This window comes from Hyaena hyaena, unplaced genomic scaffold (genome assembly GCF_003009895.1).
Source record: "Hyaena hyaena isolate Hyena2069 unplaced genomic scaffold, ASM300989v1 scaffold_36, whole genome shotgun sequence".
NCBI lineage: Eukaryota > Metazoa > Chordata > Mammalia > Carnivora > Hyaenidae > Hyaena > Hyaena hyaena.
The window spans coordinates 3,335,784-3,353,869 of NW_024080668.1; the positions used below are offsets into that span (position 1 = coordinate 3,335,784).

The 18,086-nt window shown below is 47.3% G+C and overlaps 3 protein-coding genes and 1 pseudogene across 4 annotated transcripts; 2 read left to right on the forward strand and 2 right to left on the reverse strand.

The window, feature by feature from the left end:
• Positions 1-1,198: 1,198 nt before the first annotated feature.
• On the reverse strand, positions 1,199-4,418 carry CRYAB (crystallin alpha B). Its single transcript, XM_039229216.1, has 3 exons — positions 4,033-4,418; positions 2,815-2,937; positions 1,199-1,543 (listed from the first exon to the last, which is right to left on the reverse strand). Exons 1-3 carry the CDS (start codon positions 4,231-4,233, stop codon positions 1,340-1,342), a joined length of 528 nt encoding a protein of 175 aa, XP_039085147.1. The 5' UTR covers positions 4,234-4,418; the 3' UTR covers positions 1,199-1,339.
• Positions 4,419-4,446: 28 nt separating this feature from the next.
• HSPB2 (heat shock protein family B (small) member 2) lies at positions 4,447-6,543 on the forward strand. The gene is made up of 3 exons (XM_039229215.1): positions 4,447-4,572; positions 5,183-5,395; positions 5,887-6,543. The coding sequence occupies exons 2-3, from the start codon at positions 5,302-5,304 to the stop codon at positions 6,339-6,341; spliced, it is 549 nt and encodes a 182-aa protein (XP_039085146.1). The 5' UTR covers positions 4,447-4,572; positions 5,183-5,301; the 3' UTR covers positions 6,342-6,543.
• Positions 6,544-10,537: 3,994 nt separating this feature from the next.
• Positions 10,538-17,845, forward strand: CUNH11orf52 (chromosome unknown C11orf52 homolog). Of its 2 annotated transcripts, XM_039229218.1 has the most exons (4): positions 10,559-10,689; positions 15,596-15,633; positions 16,612-16,700; positions 16,923-17,845. In XM_039229218.1, exons 1-4 carry the CDS (start codon positions 10,658-10,660, stop codon positions 17,169-17,171), a joined length of 408 nt encoding a protein of 135 aa, XP_039085149.1. In that variant the 5' UTR covers positions 10,559-10,657; the 3' UTR covers positions 17,172-17,845. The 2 variants fall into 2 exon arrangements, with proteins under 2 accessions (XP_039085148.1, XP_039085149.1); XM_039229217.1 differs by lacking the exon at positions 15,596-15,633 and having other exon boundaries at positions 10,538-10,689.
• On the reverse strand, positions 12,956-13,646 carry LOC120229897 (annotated as a pseudogene).
• Positions 17,846-18,086: the final 241 nt, after the last annotated feature.

Below are 18,086 nucleotides of genomic sequence, written 5' to 3' on the forward strand. Positions count from 1 at the left end.
AAGAAAAAAGATAAGATCACCCGTGGCTGGGGCTTGGATTCACTTTCCTGAAGCACATGACTAGGAAGTATATGGTGGATACCTAAACCAATCCGGGGAGCTTGTTGGCAAAACTGAAGGTGGTTAATAGGTTGGTGAGGCAGCCCAACAGTGTCTGCAACACAACCACAAGAATTAGCTGGCTAGACCACAGCATTTCTATTAGGAGATTGTTTTTTAGGAGGGAACATTTTGAGCCTGTCTAGATGTGCAATTTATATTGTCCTAGCTCCACACCCCTGCATCATGAAAAATTTCGGCAACACTTTTGCATGGAATATTTTAAAAGCATGGCCAACCCCCAATCTGTTGGCTTTGTGGAGGCAGGAATCTCATTTCAACTCATGGTCAGTCCTTGTGGGATATCAGAAATTAGATAGACGCTGCTACAGTAAAATAGGAGTTGTCTGCAAACGTTTATGCCGGAAAACCCACACCAGGGCTTATTTTTCATTAATTGAGTCAGAAGTTTTGTCTGGACCCACAAGTGGAATGGGGGTGTTTTGTGGAGTAAAATATCTTTGCTTAAGCTAAATAATAGATTCACTTACTGAGCAATGATTAATTATAATTCTAAAATTTAATTTTTTATGGTGGGGATAGATCATTGAATTGGCTCTCAAAGCTTATTGCTAAGTAATTTAGAGATCACCCCTGAAAGGCTTGTTTGGTGATCGTCACCCAGCTAAGTCCTGGTTATTGCTCTCGTGAATCAGCTGAAGGCAGTAGGAAAATGTCAATATTGGGGGCACCGCCTCCTGCCCGGCAATATGATTAATTGCAGAGACTTACCAAGGCTTTTCATGCATTGTTATCCAGACTTCGTTCAGATTTATTGTTGGAAATGAGGGCTGAAATCAAGGAAGGAGAGAGAGGAACTAATATTCCTTGAACTCTGCCAAGGGCTTTACCTATGTTTTCTCCTTAATTTACTCCTCACAACAGTCTGCAAATCAGTGCCACATGTTACAAATCTAATACTTAAGGAGTAGAAAGGTTAAGTGACTTGCTAAATTTACACTCTTAGTAAGTAGTGGAGACAGCCATTCTGACTATAATGTCCCCAGAGCCCCCTAAATCATAATGTGGTGATTAAGCGGATCTACTGTATTTCCACGTTTCTTTTTAAAATACAGAATAGTCAAACACAAGACAGTTATCTGTTGCTGAATGGTATTTTATTAGCTTCATAATTTGGGCCTGCCCTTAGCATTAATAAGCTTCAGCACTAATCACAAGATTTTCATTCATTGGTGGGGACGTTTTCTTGTTTTAAAAAACGCAGTTAAAGAAAGGGCTTCTACTTCTTGGGGGCTGCAGTAACAGCAGGCTTCTCTTCACGGGTGATGGGAATGGTACGCTCAGGGCCAGAGGCCTGCTTCCTTGGTCCATTCACAGTGAGGACCCCATCAGATGACAGGGATGAAGTAATGGCGAGAGGGTCCACATCAGCGGGGATCCGGTATTTCCTGTGGAACTCCCGGGAGATGAAACCATGTTCATCCTAGTCCAAGACAATGAGGAAAAAAGAGAGAGGTAAGAACAGAGAATAGCACCCCTTGCTGAGAACTCAGATACCTTCCTTCCCCTTAGGTGTGACCATACGCCATGGTAACAAGAGAGAAAAACTTCACAGCTGTTCTGGTTAGGGCAGAGCTAAAGTTGCCCAGGTGGTCGCTCCTACCAAGGAGAGTTTGAGAAGTCAAAAAGCAAAAACTTGAAAGCTCTCCAAACTGAGGCATGGATATTTTTAGGGGTATTTCCCAAAGGTTTAGATCAATGTTTGTTGGGCCTACAGGATCTAGAATATCATCCAGCATTGAAGATCTGAATCCCTAAGGAAGCCCAGAAATTGTCCTGACTCTTCAGGAATGTCCCAGAATGTTCCAGACTGCTGCTAAAAACAACAACAACAACAACACTTCTAGGGAGACTATGACCCAAACTTAATCACATAAGCAAAACTGAAACAGCCTGAGGACCTCAAACCACACTGTTTGATACACAAGTATTGGAGTTATCAATAATTGATCAGAGGCTGACTCATTTCAAAATCCTCCCAGAAATTAACAAGAAGCTGGTCCATATTCTAGGATTCTGCTAAGAACTAGCTGATTCTAATCTTTATACCAGCTGAATTGCAAGCATTTGGTCAGACAGGCTCTCAATTAAGTGATTTCCGCATGGGCTGCAGGGTGTTAGCTACTGAGTGCAGCTCTGAAACTTGGGCAAAGCAAGTAGTTGAGCATTTAATGAGCTAAAGATGAGAGGATTCAGGAACATCTAAAAGCAAAGTCCCAAAGTCAAGAATCTTCAAGGCACCTGAAATTCATATAATGATGTAAAGCAACCACAGATCCAACTAATGCTATTCCTAATTCAGTGGTCCTCAACTTTGTACATTAGAATTACCTAGGGAGCTTCCCCCCACCTCGCCCTTTAAAAAATGCTGATGCCTGGTGCCTACCCTTAAAAAAATTTGGTCTGGAATATGCCTAAGCACTGGGACTTTTTTTTTTCATTCCTCCAGTGATTATAAGGTGGCCAAAATTACGGGCTTAAATGTGAAATAAACATCCCATCTATCCCACCGAAGGCAATCAAATCAAAACGAACAACAAGGATCACTTCTCGGGCCCAAACAACAGCCGGTCTATCCTGTCCCCGACCCTTATGGCTTGAGACAGGAAGGCTGCCAGGCCCAGAGGCCGATGGCAGTGTCTGGCATACAGTACGCGCTGAATGAATGAGCAGAAGAGAAAGCAAGCTACACACCTGGCGCTCTTCGTGTTTGCCGTGCACCTCAATCACGTCTCCCAACACCTTAACCTTGAGTTCCTCAGGGGAGAAGTGCTTCACATCCAGGTTGACAGAGAATCTGTCCTTCTCCAGACGCATCTAGAAATGGCAAGGTGGAGAGAAGGGGGTAGGAGAAAACATGGTAGGAATGTGGATTACACTAGTACAGTCTCATCATTCTGCAGACTTTATCCTCCTTTTTTCGGCTAAAAAATCCCATTTTGAATAAACATGGCTCTCTGGTTCAGGAGAGCCACCACAGTGGTACCCAAGCCATACCACATGGGCATCAGATCCAAACTTTATTTACAGGGACAGGAGAGAAGGCGACCCAGGCCAATCACAAGGATGGGTCTGGGCACAGTTTCTGCTGCCTCTCTGACCCTGATGTCTGGCCTTGTCATTTGTCTATGAGACAAAGGCCCCTTCTTCTTGCTCAGGCCTGTGCCAAGTTTCCCACCCACTCAATCTGGAATGTTCTACTGGCCCGGATTGTCCTTCCAAAGCCCTTGCTCACTCGGCTCCTGTTTACTCACACTTGAATATTTTTAAACCGGAATGTTATCTGTGACAGCTCTCTGTCAATCTCATCTGTTCACCCCGTTATCCCACCTTCTTAGGACACGTAAGGGGGAGTCCCAAGAATTGACCTACATCCTTTTCTCCTTAGGTATGGGCCCAGGTCAGTGCCCTGTCACAGCCCTGAGAAACCTGGGAAATCATAGACAAAGGAATAGACAAACAGTAGTTGCTGTCTCCAGCTCCATACAGTGGAAATGAAAAGCTCAGAATGAGGCAGGGCTGTTTCCTGACTCTGAAACTTGAAACAATAAAATTTATAGGCGTATGAGGGATTAGAAGAGGTGAGCAAAGGAATCTGAAGGCAGCTCTTTCCCTGTAGATCTTTACAAATCAAACCAGAAAGGGGCATCCTACTTAGAAATTAGGGGATAAAAGGTGATTCTCACAGCACATGGAAAAAATGCAGTAAAGCAAGATACAGAGGAGCATCAAATACAAACAGGCAACGGGGGGAAAGAACCAGTAACCGAGTCTTTCTTTGCTGGTGGACACACAAGTGCCTATGACACTTAGATATAGCCAGATTTAGGCAAGGAGAAAAAGGAGAGCAGGTGGATAGATTTCCAGGAGGTTCCAGGAAGAACTTTCCTGTCCTGGCAGAGGGAGACTTACCTCTGAGAGCCCAGTGTCAATCCAGCTGGGTGCCCGCAGGAATGAGGGTGGCCGGAGGTAGAAGGGGCTCAGGGAAGTAGAAGTTGGGAAGAGATCAGACTCCAACAGGTGCTCCCCGAAGAACTGGTCAAAGAGGCGGCTGGGGGAGTGGAAAGGAAAGAAGGGGCGGCGGATCCAGGGGTGGTGGATGGCGATGTCCATGGTGGCTAGGTGAGTGGAGGGGGTCGGCTGGCTGGTCAGCTCCTTCAGCTGCAGCTGCAGCCAGCCCCTTATATACGCAGTCTTGTGAAGCTTCTGGAATGGTGATGTCAGGAGTTTTATTATCCCAGCTCACCGCCCGTTCATGGAGACTTGTGATCGGGGATTTGGCAGTGTGACACATACCCAGTACTCACTGAGCTAAGAAAAGAGAAACACAAACACGTCTGAGCTGGCCAGTGACTTGCCCTGGTCTTGTTTGACTAGCTTTCCGTCCACACCCAGTGGCGCCCCCCCTACCCCCTTCTGTGGAGTTGGGTTGGAGTCAGGAATCCCAAGCAGGTGGGTGATGTGCCCCCCTCCTTCTCCCCAGCCTAGCATGCCAGGGGAATTGGGCCAGCAACTATCTTGGGCCTGGGCAGGAACTGGAATCTTCCTAGGCTGTGCCCCAGGGACATTAACTCTTCGTTGAGTCCCTGGAGGAGAGCAGTGATCACCAAGTCAGTGCCAGGCATCTGTGTGGTGCCCGGGGTGGACCTGGGTTCAGGAAAGGATTCTGACATTGATCTGGGCAGGGAGACTCTTCACCCCAGGGCAAAGAAACGGTGGAAAAGTTTCTTGCATCTCTGACCTTCCATAGCGCACAGAACATTGCAACCAGGAGAGCTTTATGAAGTAGGGTGCAGGGCGCGTGGGACGGAGGAGGAGAGGAAGCAGTGTGGGAAATGTACCAACTGAGGGTCTCGGCGAGGCCTCTCCAGGGCCTCCCGCACCAGCCTCCCCACCCCCAGCTCGCTGCCCAGACAGGACCCCCAGCTGTCTCTCCGGGCAGCCTGCGACAGCTGAGGAGTGTGCGGGGGAAGGGGGGGGAGCACGGGGGTCCAGGCGGGGCTGGTCGCGCCCTTGTCGCTGGCGCTCAGGGCCCCGGCTCCCCGCTCCTCCCCCGCCCCAGGCTCGGCACTATTTTGGGTGGTGTAGACCCCGCCCCCCACCTCCGACCGAGCCCCGGCTGTCCAGGCAGCTGGAGGGGTCGCTGCACCTCGGATCAGGGCCGCCGACGCCTCTGCAGCCATGTCAGGCCGCTCGGTGCCACATGCCCACCCGGCCACCACCGAGTACGAATTCGCCAACCCCAGCCGCCTGGGCGAGCAGCGCTTCGGCGAAGGTACGGTGCAGACGCCGCCCCCCCCCCCCCCCCCCCACCTCCCGAAATTCTGGGCTGGCCTCCCAACGGTGCTGGCCTCCACCCCACTGCGGGCTTAACTGCACTCCGGGCGAGCCGTCTCCCACCCCAGGCTCCCCCTCCGCCCCCAGCCAAGCCGGGCTCTCCGTCCCCCGCCTTCTGACCTCGGGGCGGACGCGGTGCGCGCCAGGCTCCAGCGCCTGCCCCCGGCCCCTCGCGGGGACTTCCTGTTCCTCTTCTGCCCCCCGTTTGTCTCGCCCTCCCCCACTCCCATCCCCTTCCCCAACTCAGCCCCCTCTTCCCGGCAGCCTCCTTCCAGCCGCCGAGTGCGGGCGGCCCCCAGCCTCTTTTCCCCACGTCTGCCGACCCCTCCCCTGCTCTCCCCGGTCGTCGTCTCCTGACCGCCCCGTTTCACCCTTGTGCCCAGCGCCTTCCCCCTCATCCTGCTCTTGCCCTCTCTCTCCGCCCCCCAGGCCTCCTGCCCGAAGAGATCCTGACCCCCACCCTCTACCACGGCTACTACGTGCGGCCCCGGGCCGCCGCGGCTGGGGGGGGCGGCAGGGCCGGGGCCTCCGAGCTCAGGCTCAGTGAGGGCAAATTTCAGGCCTTTCTGGATGTGAGCCACTTCACCCCAGATGAGGTGACCGTGAGGACTGTGGACAACCTGCTGGAGGTGTCTGCCCGGCACCCCCAGCGCCTGGACCGCCACGGCTTCGTGTCCCGAGAGTTCTGCCGCACCTACGTCCTGCCTGCGGACGTGGACCCCTGGCGGGTCCGCGCCGCTCTCTCCCACGACGGCATCCTTAACCTGGAGGCGCCTCGGGGCGGCCGGCATTTGGACACGGAGGTCAACGAGGTCTACATCTCCCTGCTCCCTGCGCCCCCCGATCCAGAGGAAGAGGAGGAGGCAAGCAGAGGGGAGTCCTGAGTGCCGCCGAGCCAGCCCCCAGCCAGCCCCCTTCCGCCTCCCACGGTGATGGGAGCCGCTGCCCACCACCCCAGAGGTAGCAGCATCCTTGGGGGAAGGGGAACGTGCACGGCCCACGATGTATGGTTTGGTCCCTTGAGACATGTGAAAGCGTTTGTTTAGTCCTGGGTGGAGCTGAATAAACCCCAATCTCAGGGCCTTGTTTGTGCCTCTCCCTATTCTGTGGCCTGGACGATGCGATGGGCGAGGGGGGTGGGGGTGGGGGAGGAGGTCATAGCCAGCTAGACAAAAAGCTCCTCAGTTAGATGTGCCCAACGTCACAGCACCCTGAGCTCACACTTGGATGCTGAGATCATACCCGGAAGCTGACCCTGGCTCCAGATCAAATTCCTAGCCATAATTTTCTCACAATGCAACAAAAGAGAGAGTGATCCTGGGAGGGAAAAGGGATATGCCATCCAAACAGCCCAGAGGGCACTGTCTGAGCTGGTGATTAGAGACACAAAAACAAGGGTCTCCAGCCTGTCTGGCCTGTGTTGGGTAGGGCCTGGGGAAACAGTTTGAGGCTGGAGAGAGTTGCCCAAAGCCCTGTTTTCCCGTAGTAAGGTCTGTCCAGTGAAAATGGTGTCTAATTCTGAGCGATGGAGTATGCGTAGGCAGGGCACGGACACAGGACCTCTGTCACCAAACCAGAGTCTCTCCAGCCTCTGCACAGGGGAGGCCTCTATTTCTAGTTCTGGAACATACCCAAGAGAGGAATCACTGCATCACCCACCCAATCCAAGACCAAATACAGGGGGTCTAGGGTTATTTGTGCAGTGGTGATGGCCAGAGAACGTTCCTTTGGATGCAGGGTCTTAATACGAGAGATATGGCGTGTTCAGGAAAGCATGGGGGCCTGACTTCTCAATCCCTCTCTGTAGTTCATGCATGTGTATGATTTGAGGAGTGTCCAGATGAGCCCCCCTGCCCCCAGAATATGTTTTACCGGGTTGTCATGGACACCTGAAATTCTTCCATTAAAGTGGTTGATTCTGAACTTTTTTCGGTTATAGACCCAGTTGAAAAATCTAGCAAAAGCAAAAGATCCCCTTATCAGAAAAAAATACACATGCTCTCAAATTTGCCTTACAATTTAAATAGGTTCACACACCTCTTGAGGTCCATTCATGTACCCCTTCTTAAGGATCTGTGGATTCCCAAGAACCCTCACTCAAAGAATTCAATTCTTGGTTAAAAAATTACCATCTATCAAAAATGAAAGCATGCTTCAGAGAAATAACTAATAATATATTCATTGGTTCATCCATTCGTTCAACAAGTATTTATCAACCCCCAGGTAATATATTATGGAAGATGTTCATTATAAACATAAAATTTAAAAACTATGCTCGTTTATTGTCTATTCTAGGGAAACTTACATTTGGTTGAGAAGAAAAAAAGATTAGAAAGGATTCTACTTGGACTTTAGCCAAAATGACTTCTCATTGATCTATTCTGTAATTGTTATTTTTACGTGAGCTTTATTTAAAGAGAGGGTTCCTAGGGCACCTAGATGGCTCAGTTGGTTGAGCACCGACTTCGGCACAGGTCATGATACCGCAGTTCGTGGGTTCGAGCCTTGCTGACAGCACAGAGCCTGAGACTGCTTCGGATTCTGTGTCTCCCTCTCTCTGCCCCTCCCCTGCGTGTGTGTGCGCACTCGCTCGCTCTCTCAAAAATAAATAAACATTTAAAAAGTTATAAAAAAATAAGAGAGGTGCCTGGGTGGCGGAGTCTGTTAAGCATCCGACTTCGCCTAGGTCATTATCTCACGGTTTGTGGTTTGAGCCCTGCGTTGGGCTATGTGCTGACAGCTCAAAGCCTGTTTCAGATTCTGTAACTCCCTCTATCTCTGCCCCTCACCCGCTCATGCTCTGTCTCTCTCTGTTTCAAAAATGAATAAAAACTATAAAAACATTTTTTTTAAATAAATAAAAGAGAGGGTTCCTTAGCTAGAAAAAAATTTGAAACCTCTGATAAAGCCCAAATCCCCACACCATTCAAACTCATTTACAACTGTTAGTCAACATCTTCTGGGATGTTTATAAAAATTTTTCATTCATTTTTAAGAGAGAGCATGAGCAGGGAAGGGGCAGAGAGAAAGGGGGGACAGAGGATCCTCACTGGGCTCTGCATTGACAACAGAGAGCCCAAAGTGGGGCTTGAACTCATGTACTGAGAGATTGTGAACTGAGCTGAAGTCGGTTGCTTAACCAACTGAGTCACCCAAGCGCCCTTCTCTGGGACACTTTAAGTGATGGGGAACTTGGAACTTTGTAAGTTCTTTTTTGGAGTTCTTCATCAGAACTCTTTGGACATACTTCTAATAAATTCTTCCTTCTATTGGCCCAGAGTCTTCATTTCAGTAACTTCTGCTTATTGGTCTGGTTATGTCCAGAAAATCAGTGCAATCCTTCTTTCATTTGGAAGTCCCTTTCAGATTTTCTAAAATAACTATCCCTTCCTCTTAAAGTTTCTCTTTCCCAAGTAAACATGCCTACCTCTTTTAACCATATATAACTTTTTAAAAAGTTTATTTATTCATTTAAACAATATCTACATCTAGCACGGGGCTCAAACTCACAACCCCGAGATCAAGAGTCACATGCTCCTCTGACTGAGGCAGCCAGGAGCCTCCAGGACATTCCAAACCTAGACAACTTTCTCTAGAACACCCTGCCTTTTGACAGTGTAACTTGGAATTCAACATGTGGATTAAAATGATTATTCTGGTCATGGGCTGACTGGTACAGACTTCAGTGGAATAATCAATACCCTTGTTTATCACTCTAACTTCTATTAACACTGCTTAAGGTTTTCTGGGTACCACAGTACACTGTGGGTTCCTTTGGGGTTTCTGGTCATAAAATCTCTTTGGTGTTTTCCTTTAAAATTCTCCTTTAAGTTAGAGAAAGTGGCTAAAAAGGGACCAGATTGTGGTGGCTTTGAGTGCCAGGCTAAAAAGTTTGGGTATCAGGATGAAAAGAATACAGTCACTAATGGTGCATAGAAAGGATTGCTGGGGAGAAGCATAGCCATTAAGTAAGAGGCTAGTACAATGATCCCTCACAAGATGATAAAGTGAGATGCTTTGCTGTCTGACAATTAGCTAAGAAGAAGTGATAACAATAGGTAGAACTTACTGACAGCTTCCCATGTGCCAGACTGTGGACTAGAACTTTGTGTACATTATCTCACATAATCTTCACCACAATCCTATCAAACTATCACTCTCATTATGCCCATTTCTCATAAGGAAAAAGGAGGGGGAGGAAGGAAGCGTCCAGTGTACCCTGTGGAGTCCGGGGCTGAGTGGTGGGTCCTGAACATCCCTAAGGGGCACAAAAAATAACAGGGCATCTGGGCAATGTAGGGGTCGGAGCCCTGAAGAGAAGCCTTACAGGTTTCACAAATTCTCCCAGAGCCCATATTTTCTACAGAGGAATTTGCTCACTGCACCCTGCTCACTGGTGAGTGCAGAATGAGTCTAACTTTGGGTCATTGGAGGGAGAGAGTGAGTTGAGGTGGAAGTAGAGATTCTGTAATTCTGTACTGAGCATGAGGAAGTCAATGGTCAAGAAGTGCTGAGAGGCCATTCCAGTCATAACACCATCTGATTTTTGACCAGCAAGGGGATTAGGTAATGAGTTAGGTCTTTCTCTCTTTCACCATCGTAGAAAAAAGGGATCTGCTCACATTGATTCCAAATGCAAGGGGGGGCTATGAAAGGAATCCATTTCCCTAAATTAGAATTTCCAAGAGACTCCAGTTTTCAAACCCAGATTCTGGACAGGGATAATAAGAAACTGATACTGATTACTGTGAAAGTGAAACTCCACTCAACCTGAGTAGTGCTGGGGAAACACAAGGTAAGACTCTTGACTCCATTATAGAGGATGTATTTCAATGACAGCGTGATGTAGTAGAGAAACATTTCCTAAGGAAACCCAGGGTCCTTTGCTATCTCAGTTTCCTTTTCACTGAAGCTTGACGCCCAAAGTTCATGACTTCTTCAAAGCAGCTCCAAATCCCGAAGGTGAGATAGCTCTTACCTGGAGCCCACATGTGTTCCTGTACCACTTGGCTGGGAACAGTCACCTGGGAATCATTCCAGCAGGTGGCTTCCAAAGTCCAACCTGCTAGGTTGAAATCTGACACTGACAAAGACTCCCGGGAGCTGTTACTGAAAGCTAAACCAGGAACCAGGAAATGCACAAGCCTCTTTATGTAGAAAAACAGCTGGGCTCCCTCGGAGGCGGAGGTGAAGGAGCACCATGGGAAACCAGCTCTGCTGCGGGGGACGCTGGTGAGTAGGGGCAGGGGATGGAGGGTAACTTCTCTGCTGGTGGACACGGAGGCCCAGAGAATAAGGGAAAGCCTGCAGAGAGTTCTCTACCAACCTCCTACAGCCACCTCCCTCTGCCTGGCACACCTCCCGGGTGCCAGCACCAGAGCATTACCTCTTTCTGTGCTCACTTCTTTCAGAAAACACAGCCAAGACTGCTGACAGTAAAATGGGCCAGAGCGGGAACGGAATGGTGAACTGGCACGGTTTCTCTCTGTCCCTCTCCTCCTCTCCTTTCCTCTCTCTCCCTTCCTTTCTTCCCCAGATGATGATGATAATTAATGATAGCATTGGCGAGCTTACTGTATTCCGGGCACTTTTCAAACAATCTCATTTACTCTTCCCCACAATGCTATGAGGGGAGGTGGCCTTACTCCTCGAGGCTCAGAGAAGTTGACTTGTCCCAGGTCACATGGCTAGTGAGCAAATAAACCAGCATTCCAACCCAGGCCTGCTGACTTCAAGGCTCATACTTTTAACCACTACATAATCTGCCCTCCCAAATGAAGCAATCAACTTTGAAGAAATGTTTGTTTAAAAGGGCAGAAGTGGAGAGAGGGAGAATATCCATGAAATATTTGAATATAGCTTTCACACTTGCTTGTCGTGTGACCTTAGGCAAATCCTGTAACTTCTCTTTTTCCTCACGAGTACAGTATAGATAGCATGACCTATGTTGTTTAGAGCATAGGTTTGAAGAGCAGAGGATATGGGAAAGCCTCACAATGAATTATTCACACTGCTTTTACTGTTCTTTCCCAGGGATGTAACCCCTCTAAACTCCTGTACCTGGTTTTATCCTGTTCACTGTTTTCTTAGCTATATATTCCATCCCTGGGTCAGTCTTGAGGATGTCCTGCTTGTGAAAAAAAAAAAAAGACCATCACTGTATTTACAGAAATAGATACAGTACATTGAAGAGTGCATATGATTTGGAATCTGTACGTTGGATTCAAATCCTGTTCTTACTACTCACTTATTTACCAAATATTATACGTATATAATTGAATTATAATTCAATAATAATAATTGAATACCTATATGTACCCAGTATAATGACAGATGTAGAGAACGTAGTAATAATGGGAAATTTGGCCCCTGCCTTCTTGAGTAAGATACCAAAGTTCTAGGGCCTTAGCTGACCGATCTGCAAGATGGAAACAATGTTAAGTTTCCCAGAATTTTATCAGGATTGGGGGAGGGGAGGAGGGAAGTCACTTTTTAAACTCTGAGATATCCCGTAGACACAGAACATTTAGGAACATGTAAGAATTTCTACAGAAAAGAGTGTAACAACTTTCACTTCCTTTGTTTCAAGTTTTCATATTCTTCATTTTTGGTTAATCTTTCCTCTGATGGTGGTAATTGTAGCAGTCGTCTTTTACTGATGTTCATTGTACGTTAGGCACCTAGCTGAGTATTTACATCAATTATTTTATATAATTCTTATGATAATCCATGGTGTTTAGGTTCTATTATTATCCTCATTTTATTAATAAGAAAATGAAAGCCTGATGAAGCTAAAAACTTACTGAAGTTCACACAGCTAGTCTGATGCCATCAGTCCAACACTACAGCCTAGCTAGAAACACTACCCCAGGGGGCTCCTGGGTGGCTTAGTCGGTTAAGTGTCCGACTTTCACTTAGGTCATGATCTCGTGGTTCGTGGGTTTGAGCCCCGCGTTGGGCTCTGTGCTGACTGCCAGCTCAGAGCCTGGAGCCTGTTTCAGAGTCTGTGTCTCCCTTTCTCTCTGACCCTCCCCTGCTCATGCTGTCTCTCTCTCCCCTAGAAATAAATAAAAATATTAAAAAAAAAAAATAGAAACACTACCCCGGATATTCTAACCAAAATACATTTTTTCCTCTTAAAATATTAGTAGATATTTTAAGTAGATAAATATTAGATCTTTTAAGTAGATAAATATCGTTTCCCTCTGTTTCTCATTATCTCAATAAACTTACAGAGGCTGATAGTATGACAACTAAAAAAATTTTTATTTTATATTTATCATTATTCTTTTTTTAAAATTTTTATAAATATTTATTTATGTTTGAGAGACAGTGAGAGACATAGCATGAGTAGGGGAGGGGTAGAGAGAGAGGGAGACACAGAATTTACCAGGCTTTGAGGTGTCAGCACAGAGCCCGATGTGGGGCTTGAACTCCCAAACCACAAGATCATGACCTGAGCCACAGTTGGACACTTATCCAATTGAGTCACCCAGGTGTCCTCATTATTATTCTTTTCTGATGACAAAAGTAATATTCACCACAGAAAATTTGGAAAATATCAAAGAGCAGGAAATAAGAAGCAACCATAAATATACTGAATATATTTACAGCAATCATAAACGACAGGAATATTTTAGTATATTTCTACGTGATCCTTTTTTTTTTTTTTTTTTTGGTGCACCTCGCAGTTATATTTATTTGCACCACAAAGGAAACCACATATTGACAAGTGTGCAGCAATGCTGAATGTTCCCATCTAACAGCTTGCTGAGATTTACAGCCAGACTGACGCTCCATCTGACGTGTACTCCAAGTAAAGCTGGTTAATGATGACCAGGAGTGGGTGCAGGACTTGAAGCTTTCAAAGCTTTACCTCTTTTATCCTGATCTTATAAACAATGAAGCCCATCCATCCCATTCCTACCCAAATTTCCTGGTAATCTTGTGTACAGTAGGGCTTCGTGGGAACCCAAACATTTTTAATAAGGCTTTGAAGCATCTGGGCACTGGACCTCTCCTATGCACGCCGACCTGCACAGTGACTCAGAAAGATCACCTCCACGTAACCATTTTGAAATGTCTGTGTGCATAGTTTTTACCTCAAAACATGCCTTATTATCTTTTTATTACAAAGATTAAGGTTTTCCATGCTATTATATGTTCTTCCAATATCTTTTTTTTTTTTAATTGTTAATGTTTCATTTACTTTTGAGAAAGAGGGAGACAAGAGCATGAGCAGGGGAGGGACAGAGAGAGAGGGAGACACAGAATCCCAAGCAGGGTCCACATTGTCAGTACAGAGCCCCATGTGGGGCTTGAACCCCAGAACTGCAAGATCACAACCTGAGCCGAAATCAGACACTTAACCAACTGAGCCACCCAGGAGACCCCCTGCACATCTTTCTTAAATGGATGTATAATGTTCTAGTTATAGAAGATGCCATTTATGTAGTGGTTTCCCAATGTTGAACATTTAGGGTATTTCCTATTTTTTGCAATTGTAAATAATGCTACAATGAGCATCCATATTTGTGCCTGATTATTTCTTAGGATATAGATTTGCTACATCGGAGGGTACACATCTTATGTTTAAGCGTCCTTATACTTCTTGTCAATTGCATTCTCGGAAAATTGAGCCATTTTTTCCCCTACTACCAATAAATGAAAGTGCCCATTTAGTTTCCTGAATTCTGAACTAAAACTAAAATCCTATCAACTATGAGTCTAACTGAATATTCCATTTGTGTCCAGGCATTAGACAGTATCCAACATGGGAACAGGTTTCATTCACTAACATTGGGTCGCCCAAGTCTGTTACTTTAGAATTTATATTCTCTTCATCCATTTAAGTAGAAGTAAATAGGAGAATATTAGCAACAAGGGCAAAGGATTAGAGGCTAGGATAAGGCTATGACCAGGCAGAGGTAAAAAAAAAAAATTAAATTAAATTAACAAAAGGAAGAGCTGGAGTGGCAAACGTAGAAAATAGAAGTAGAAAGACCTAGAAGTGGTTTCAAAGCTTTTTTCTTCCAAACCACCAGTAAAGTTCAGATGGTGACTCCATCTGCTTTCAACTCAGCAAGCTGCATTAAAACCAAAAGTCACACCAAAACAGAAACCTCTGTCAAATGTGTATGTGAAAATACTGATTTTTCCACAGCAGTAAAATGGACATGACTTAGAAGCTCCTCTCTCTCTCTCTCTCTCTCTCTCTCTCTCTCTTTTTAGTTAGCAAAAGAAGGAAATTTCCTTACGGAGACAGAGGTCAGAACAGATAGGGTTGGCTCTGGTGAGAGTTGGAAATATACTAGCAAGAAAAAGCATCGGAGTAAGCCTCAAACTATTCAGCCTATTTCCTCAGACAAGTGTTTTTCTCTGGCATTCAAACAGTTGACAATCACGCAGACACCCTGGCTCCGCTGGGGACCCCAGGGGCTCAGAAAGGAGTCTGTCCTGCAGCTCAGAAATGAGGTCTGTCCTGCAGCAAGGGCAAGGGCAGCTGAGTCACTCACCAAATTCAGAGCTCCCTGTGCTGTGAATGTGAAAGGTTAAATATCTCTCACTTTCTCTGTTAATTAAAAACAAGGACAGGGAAACAGGGAGGGAGATTAGAAAAGGGCTTGGAGGGGTCCTAACTAGTTAACCCTGGTTGTGGCAGCTTCCGTGACTCCCAGAATGGGAACCCCATGTTAGCAGAGACCTTGAAAAAAAAAATAAATAAATAAAATAAAACACTGAGTGCAGTAGCAAGAGGGTCTCTAAATCCAGGAATATCCCATTTTTTGGCAGGTTTCCCTTACCCTCTGCTGGGATTAGCCTGTTAGACAATCCCAGAATAGCCCTCAACCCGACTATCTCCCTGGACAATCTCCCTGGCGAGTTGCGCCTGATTGCCTGAGGCTGTATTTTGGGTTTGGTTATGTCAGTTGTACCACTCCACCTTCCAGAACCATCCTCGAGGGAGAGATGTGGTACCCTTGATAAATGCTTTTGGGCTGGCTCAGGGTGAATCTTTGTTAGAGGGAGGTTGGGGAAGGTCATCCCAGACTGTTAGGAGGCCACAGAACAAATGGTGAAGGTGGGAAGATAGAGACCAGGACACTTACACTTGGGTGATCTGTGTTTCCCTTCACAGGAGCTGCCCATCAACTTCCCAGAGGAAAAAGAAAATGGGTAACTGGCCATTGGGGGTCGGGGCTTGGAGTGGTCAAATTAGAGAAGAGAAAGTACTAGAACCAGTGTCTTTGGAAAGGGCCTAAGGATGAAAAAGAGGAGTAGCAGCCTTGGAAGGGATAATGGGAGACAGTACAGCAGAGGAAATCTTTCGGATACTGGGTCCCAGACCAGCTCTGAAACTCTGGGTCTCATTCTTTCTGTTATCTTAGAGTGGCAAGGTTGCCTGTTCTCTCATTCACCGGGCAAAAATTAACCGAGCACTTATAGCGTGTGTGAGGCGCTCTGCTGGGTCCCAAGCAGGCAGAGGGGCACAAGAAGAGCTGAAAGTCAAGTTTGAGAGACTTGATTGCACCTAAACAAGTAACTGCAGTGTAGTTTACTAGTGCCGAAACGGACTCCCACCATTGGAGAATAGGCGAAAACACCAGCGTCGAAGGAATAATAGCAAATCCCCAGGCTGGAAGAGGAGCAAAGAGGAAAGCGTAATTCAGGCAGTACCATTATCTCATGTAGAAGAAAGAGAGGAAGAAGGAAGGGAGAAAGGAAGGAAGGAGAAACAGACTGACTTGATTGAAAGTGACCAATTGTTTGGTGTATCTGAGCACTGACCACCTTGCACTGTTAATAGTCTAATTATTTGCCTCCTCCAGTAGACAGTAAGCTCCCTGAGGCAGAGAAAATAGCTTGCTCGTTCTTCAGTGCCCAGAATGCGTCACAGAGCCTGGCATATCACGGGCTGTCAGCATATGTTTGTTGAGCTGTGTTAGGGGCAGGTGAAAACTGAGTATGGAAGATATCAGGAGCAGAGTGTGAAAGGAGTTTGGATGTGGGGATGGTAGCAGTAAAAGGGGTGAACCCAGAGGCAGGGAGATTAGTTAGAAGCCCACTATACTAGTTTAATAGAGACTCAAAGAGGGTAAGCTCAGTAGAGACAAGGAAGAGATAATGGATTTAAGTTGGATTTCTGCCTCTCAGGAAGCCAAGCAAGACCGACACTGAAGCAGCAGCAGAAGCAGCAGCAACAGCAGCAGCAGCAGCAGCAGCAGCAGCAGAATGGCACCAAGGTAACGACAGGCCTCTGTCCCTTCCAGGGGGCTGTTCAGACATGGGATTCAAGGTTCCTGCTTTTTCACCCTGGGACGCATCTGGGTCATCTTGAACCAGAACTTGCTCGTTCTGCTCCACAAAGGAGCAAAGTGAAGGGACATCATTACAGCTGACCCTGTTTGTAGGTGAGGGGCAAAAGCAAGCCAAGTACCTCCCTTAATGCTGTCAATTTCTTGCAGGCCCCTGACACAACAGGACATACGTATGAGCAGGTGTTACAGAAGCCTGCGTCTCGGGAGAGGAGTGGAGGCCTCCGGTCCAAGGAGAGCAGCTTACATTATGCAGACATTCAAGTGTACAGCTGTACCGAGCCACGCTCCGCTCTGGAGGTGAAGCATCTGCAGTTAGAAAATGCTACAGAGTATGCAACCCTTCGCTTCCCCCAGGCCACACCCCGCTATGACAGCAAGAAAGGCACCCTGGTGTGAACCTGGCGGAGGATGGACCTGTTTTGTCATTTCACCGCCACTCACGTGGGGAGAGGCTGCTTTGGGGAATTTGCTGGCTGCCCAGAGATGGCTGCCATCTTTTAAACTTAAAGAACTCCAGAACCCCAGTGAGTGCCCCCAGTCTTGCTCTCTCCCCTAGGCCTGCCTTCAGTTTGCCACTGTGAACTTGGAGTTGTATTTGGGTTGGCTTGGGGCGGGGCGGGGGGACGGGGAATGGAGTTTCACAAAAGGAGGGGCTGAGGGGAGCGTGCAGGAAGTTTAACCCCTACCTTTGCTTTTGCTTTCAAGAAAAGTGCAGGAAGAACGGGTTACCCCAGCACTTAAACTGATTTTGTTGGGCTTAATTTAATGGTGTCTCTTTTATACACCTTATATTCAAAACCGAAGAAATGCCCTGATAAAGCATTCCGAGTTCTCACACACAGTCCCCAGGGCTGGCTTGGGCAATTCCCTCAATGGTTGGGTCAAAGGTCCCAGAACCTAAAAAGACAAACGAGGGCAGGGGTGAGGCGTGGAGGAAGCGATTCCCCGACCACCGGTTGCCTGTATTTCAAGTCACTGACAGCACTGCATGGCCCAGAAGCTCCCCCTGGCTGCACTGTTGGCTCTCAGGCGCAGAGTCGCTAGGATCAATAAATCGCATAAGGAACATGCCTGGTGCGTTTTGCAGGGTGGGGGTCTGCGGGCTCCACGTCAGTGCAGCGGGTCTCGCTCAGCCTAGGGGCGGTGGGGAAATCCAGACTCCCGGCGCCCTACTCCACGGGCCTTGGCTGGGACACAGGGGAGACGAGGTTTGCACGCCGAGGAGGCGGGCTCTCAACTGCAGAAGGCGGGCACTCCCCGGGCGGGAGATTGGCAGGCAGGAGGCGGGGCTGTCTCCGCCCGCAGGAGGCT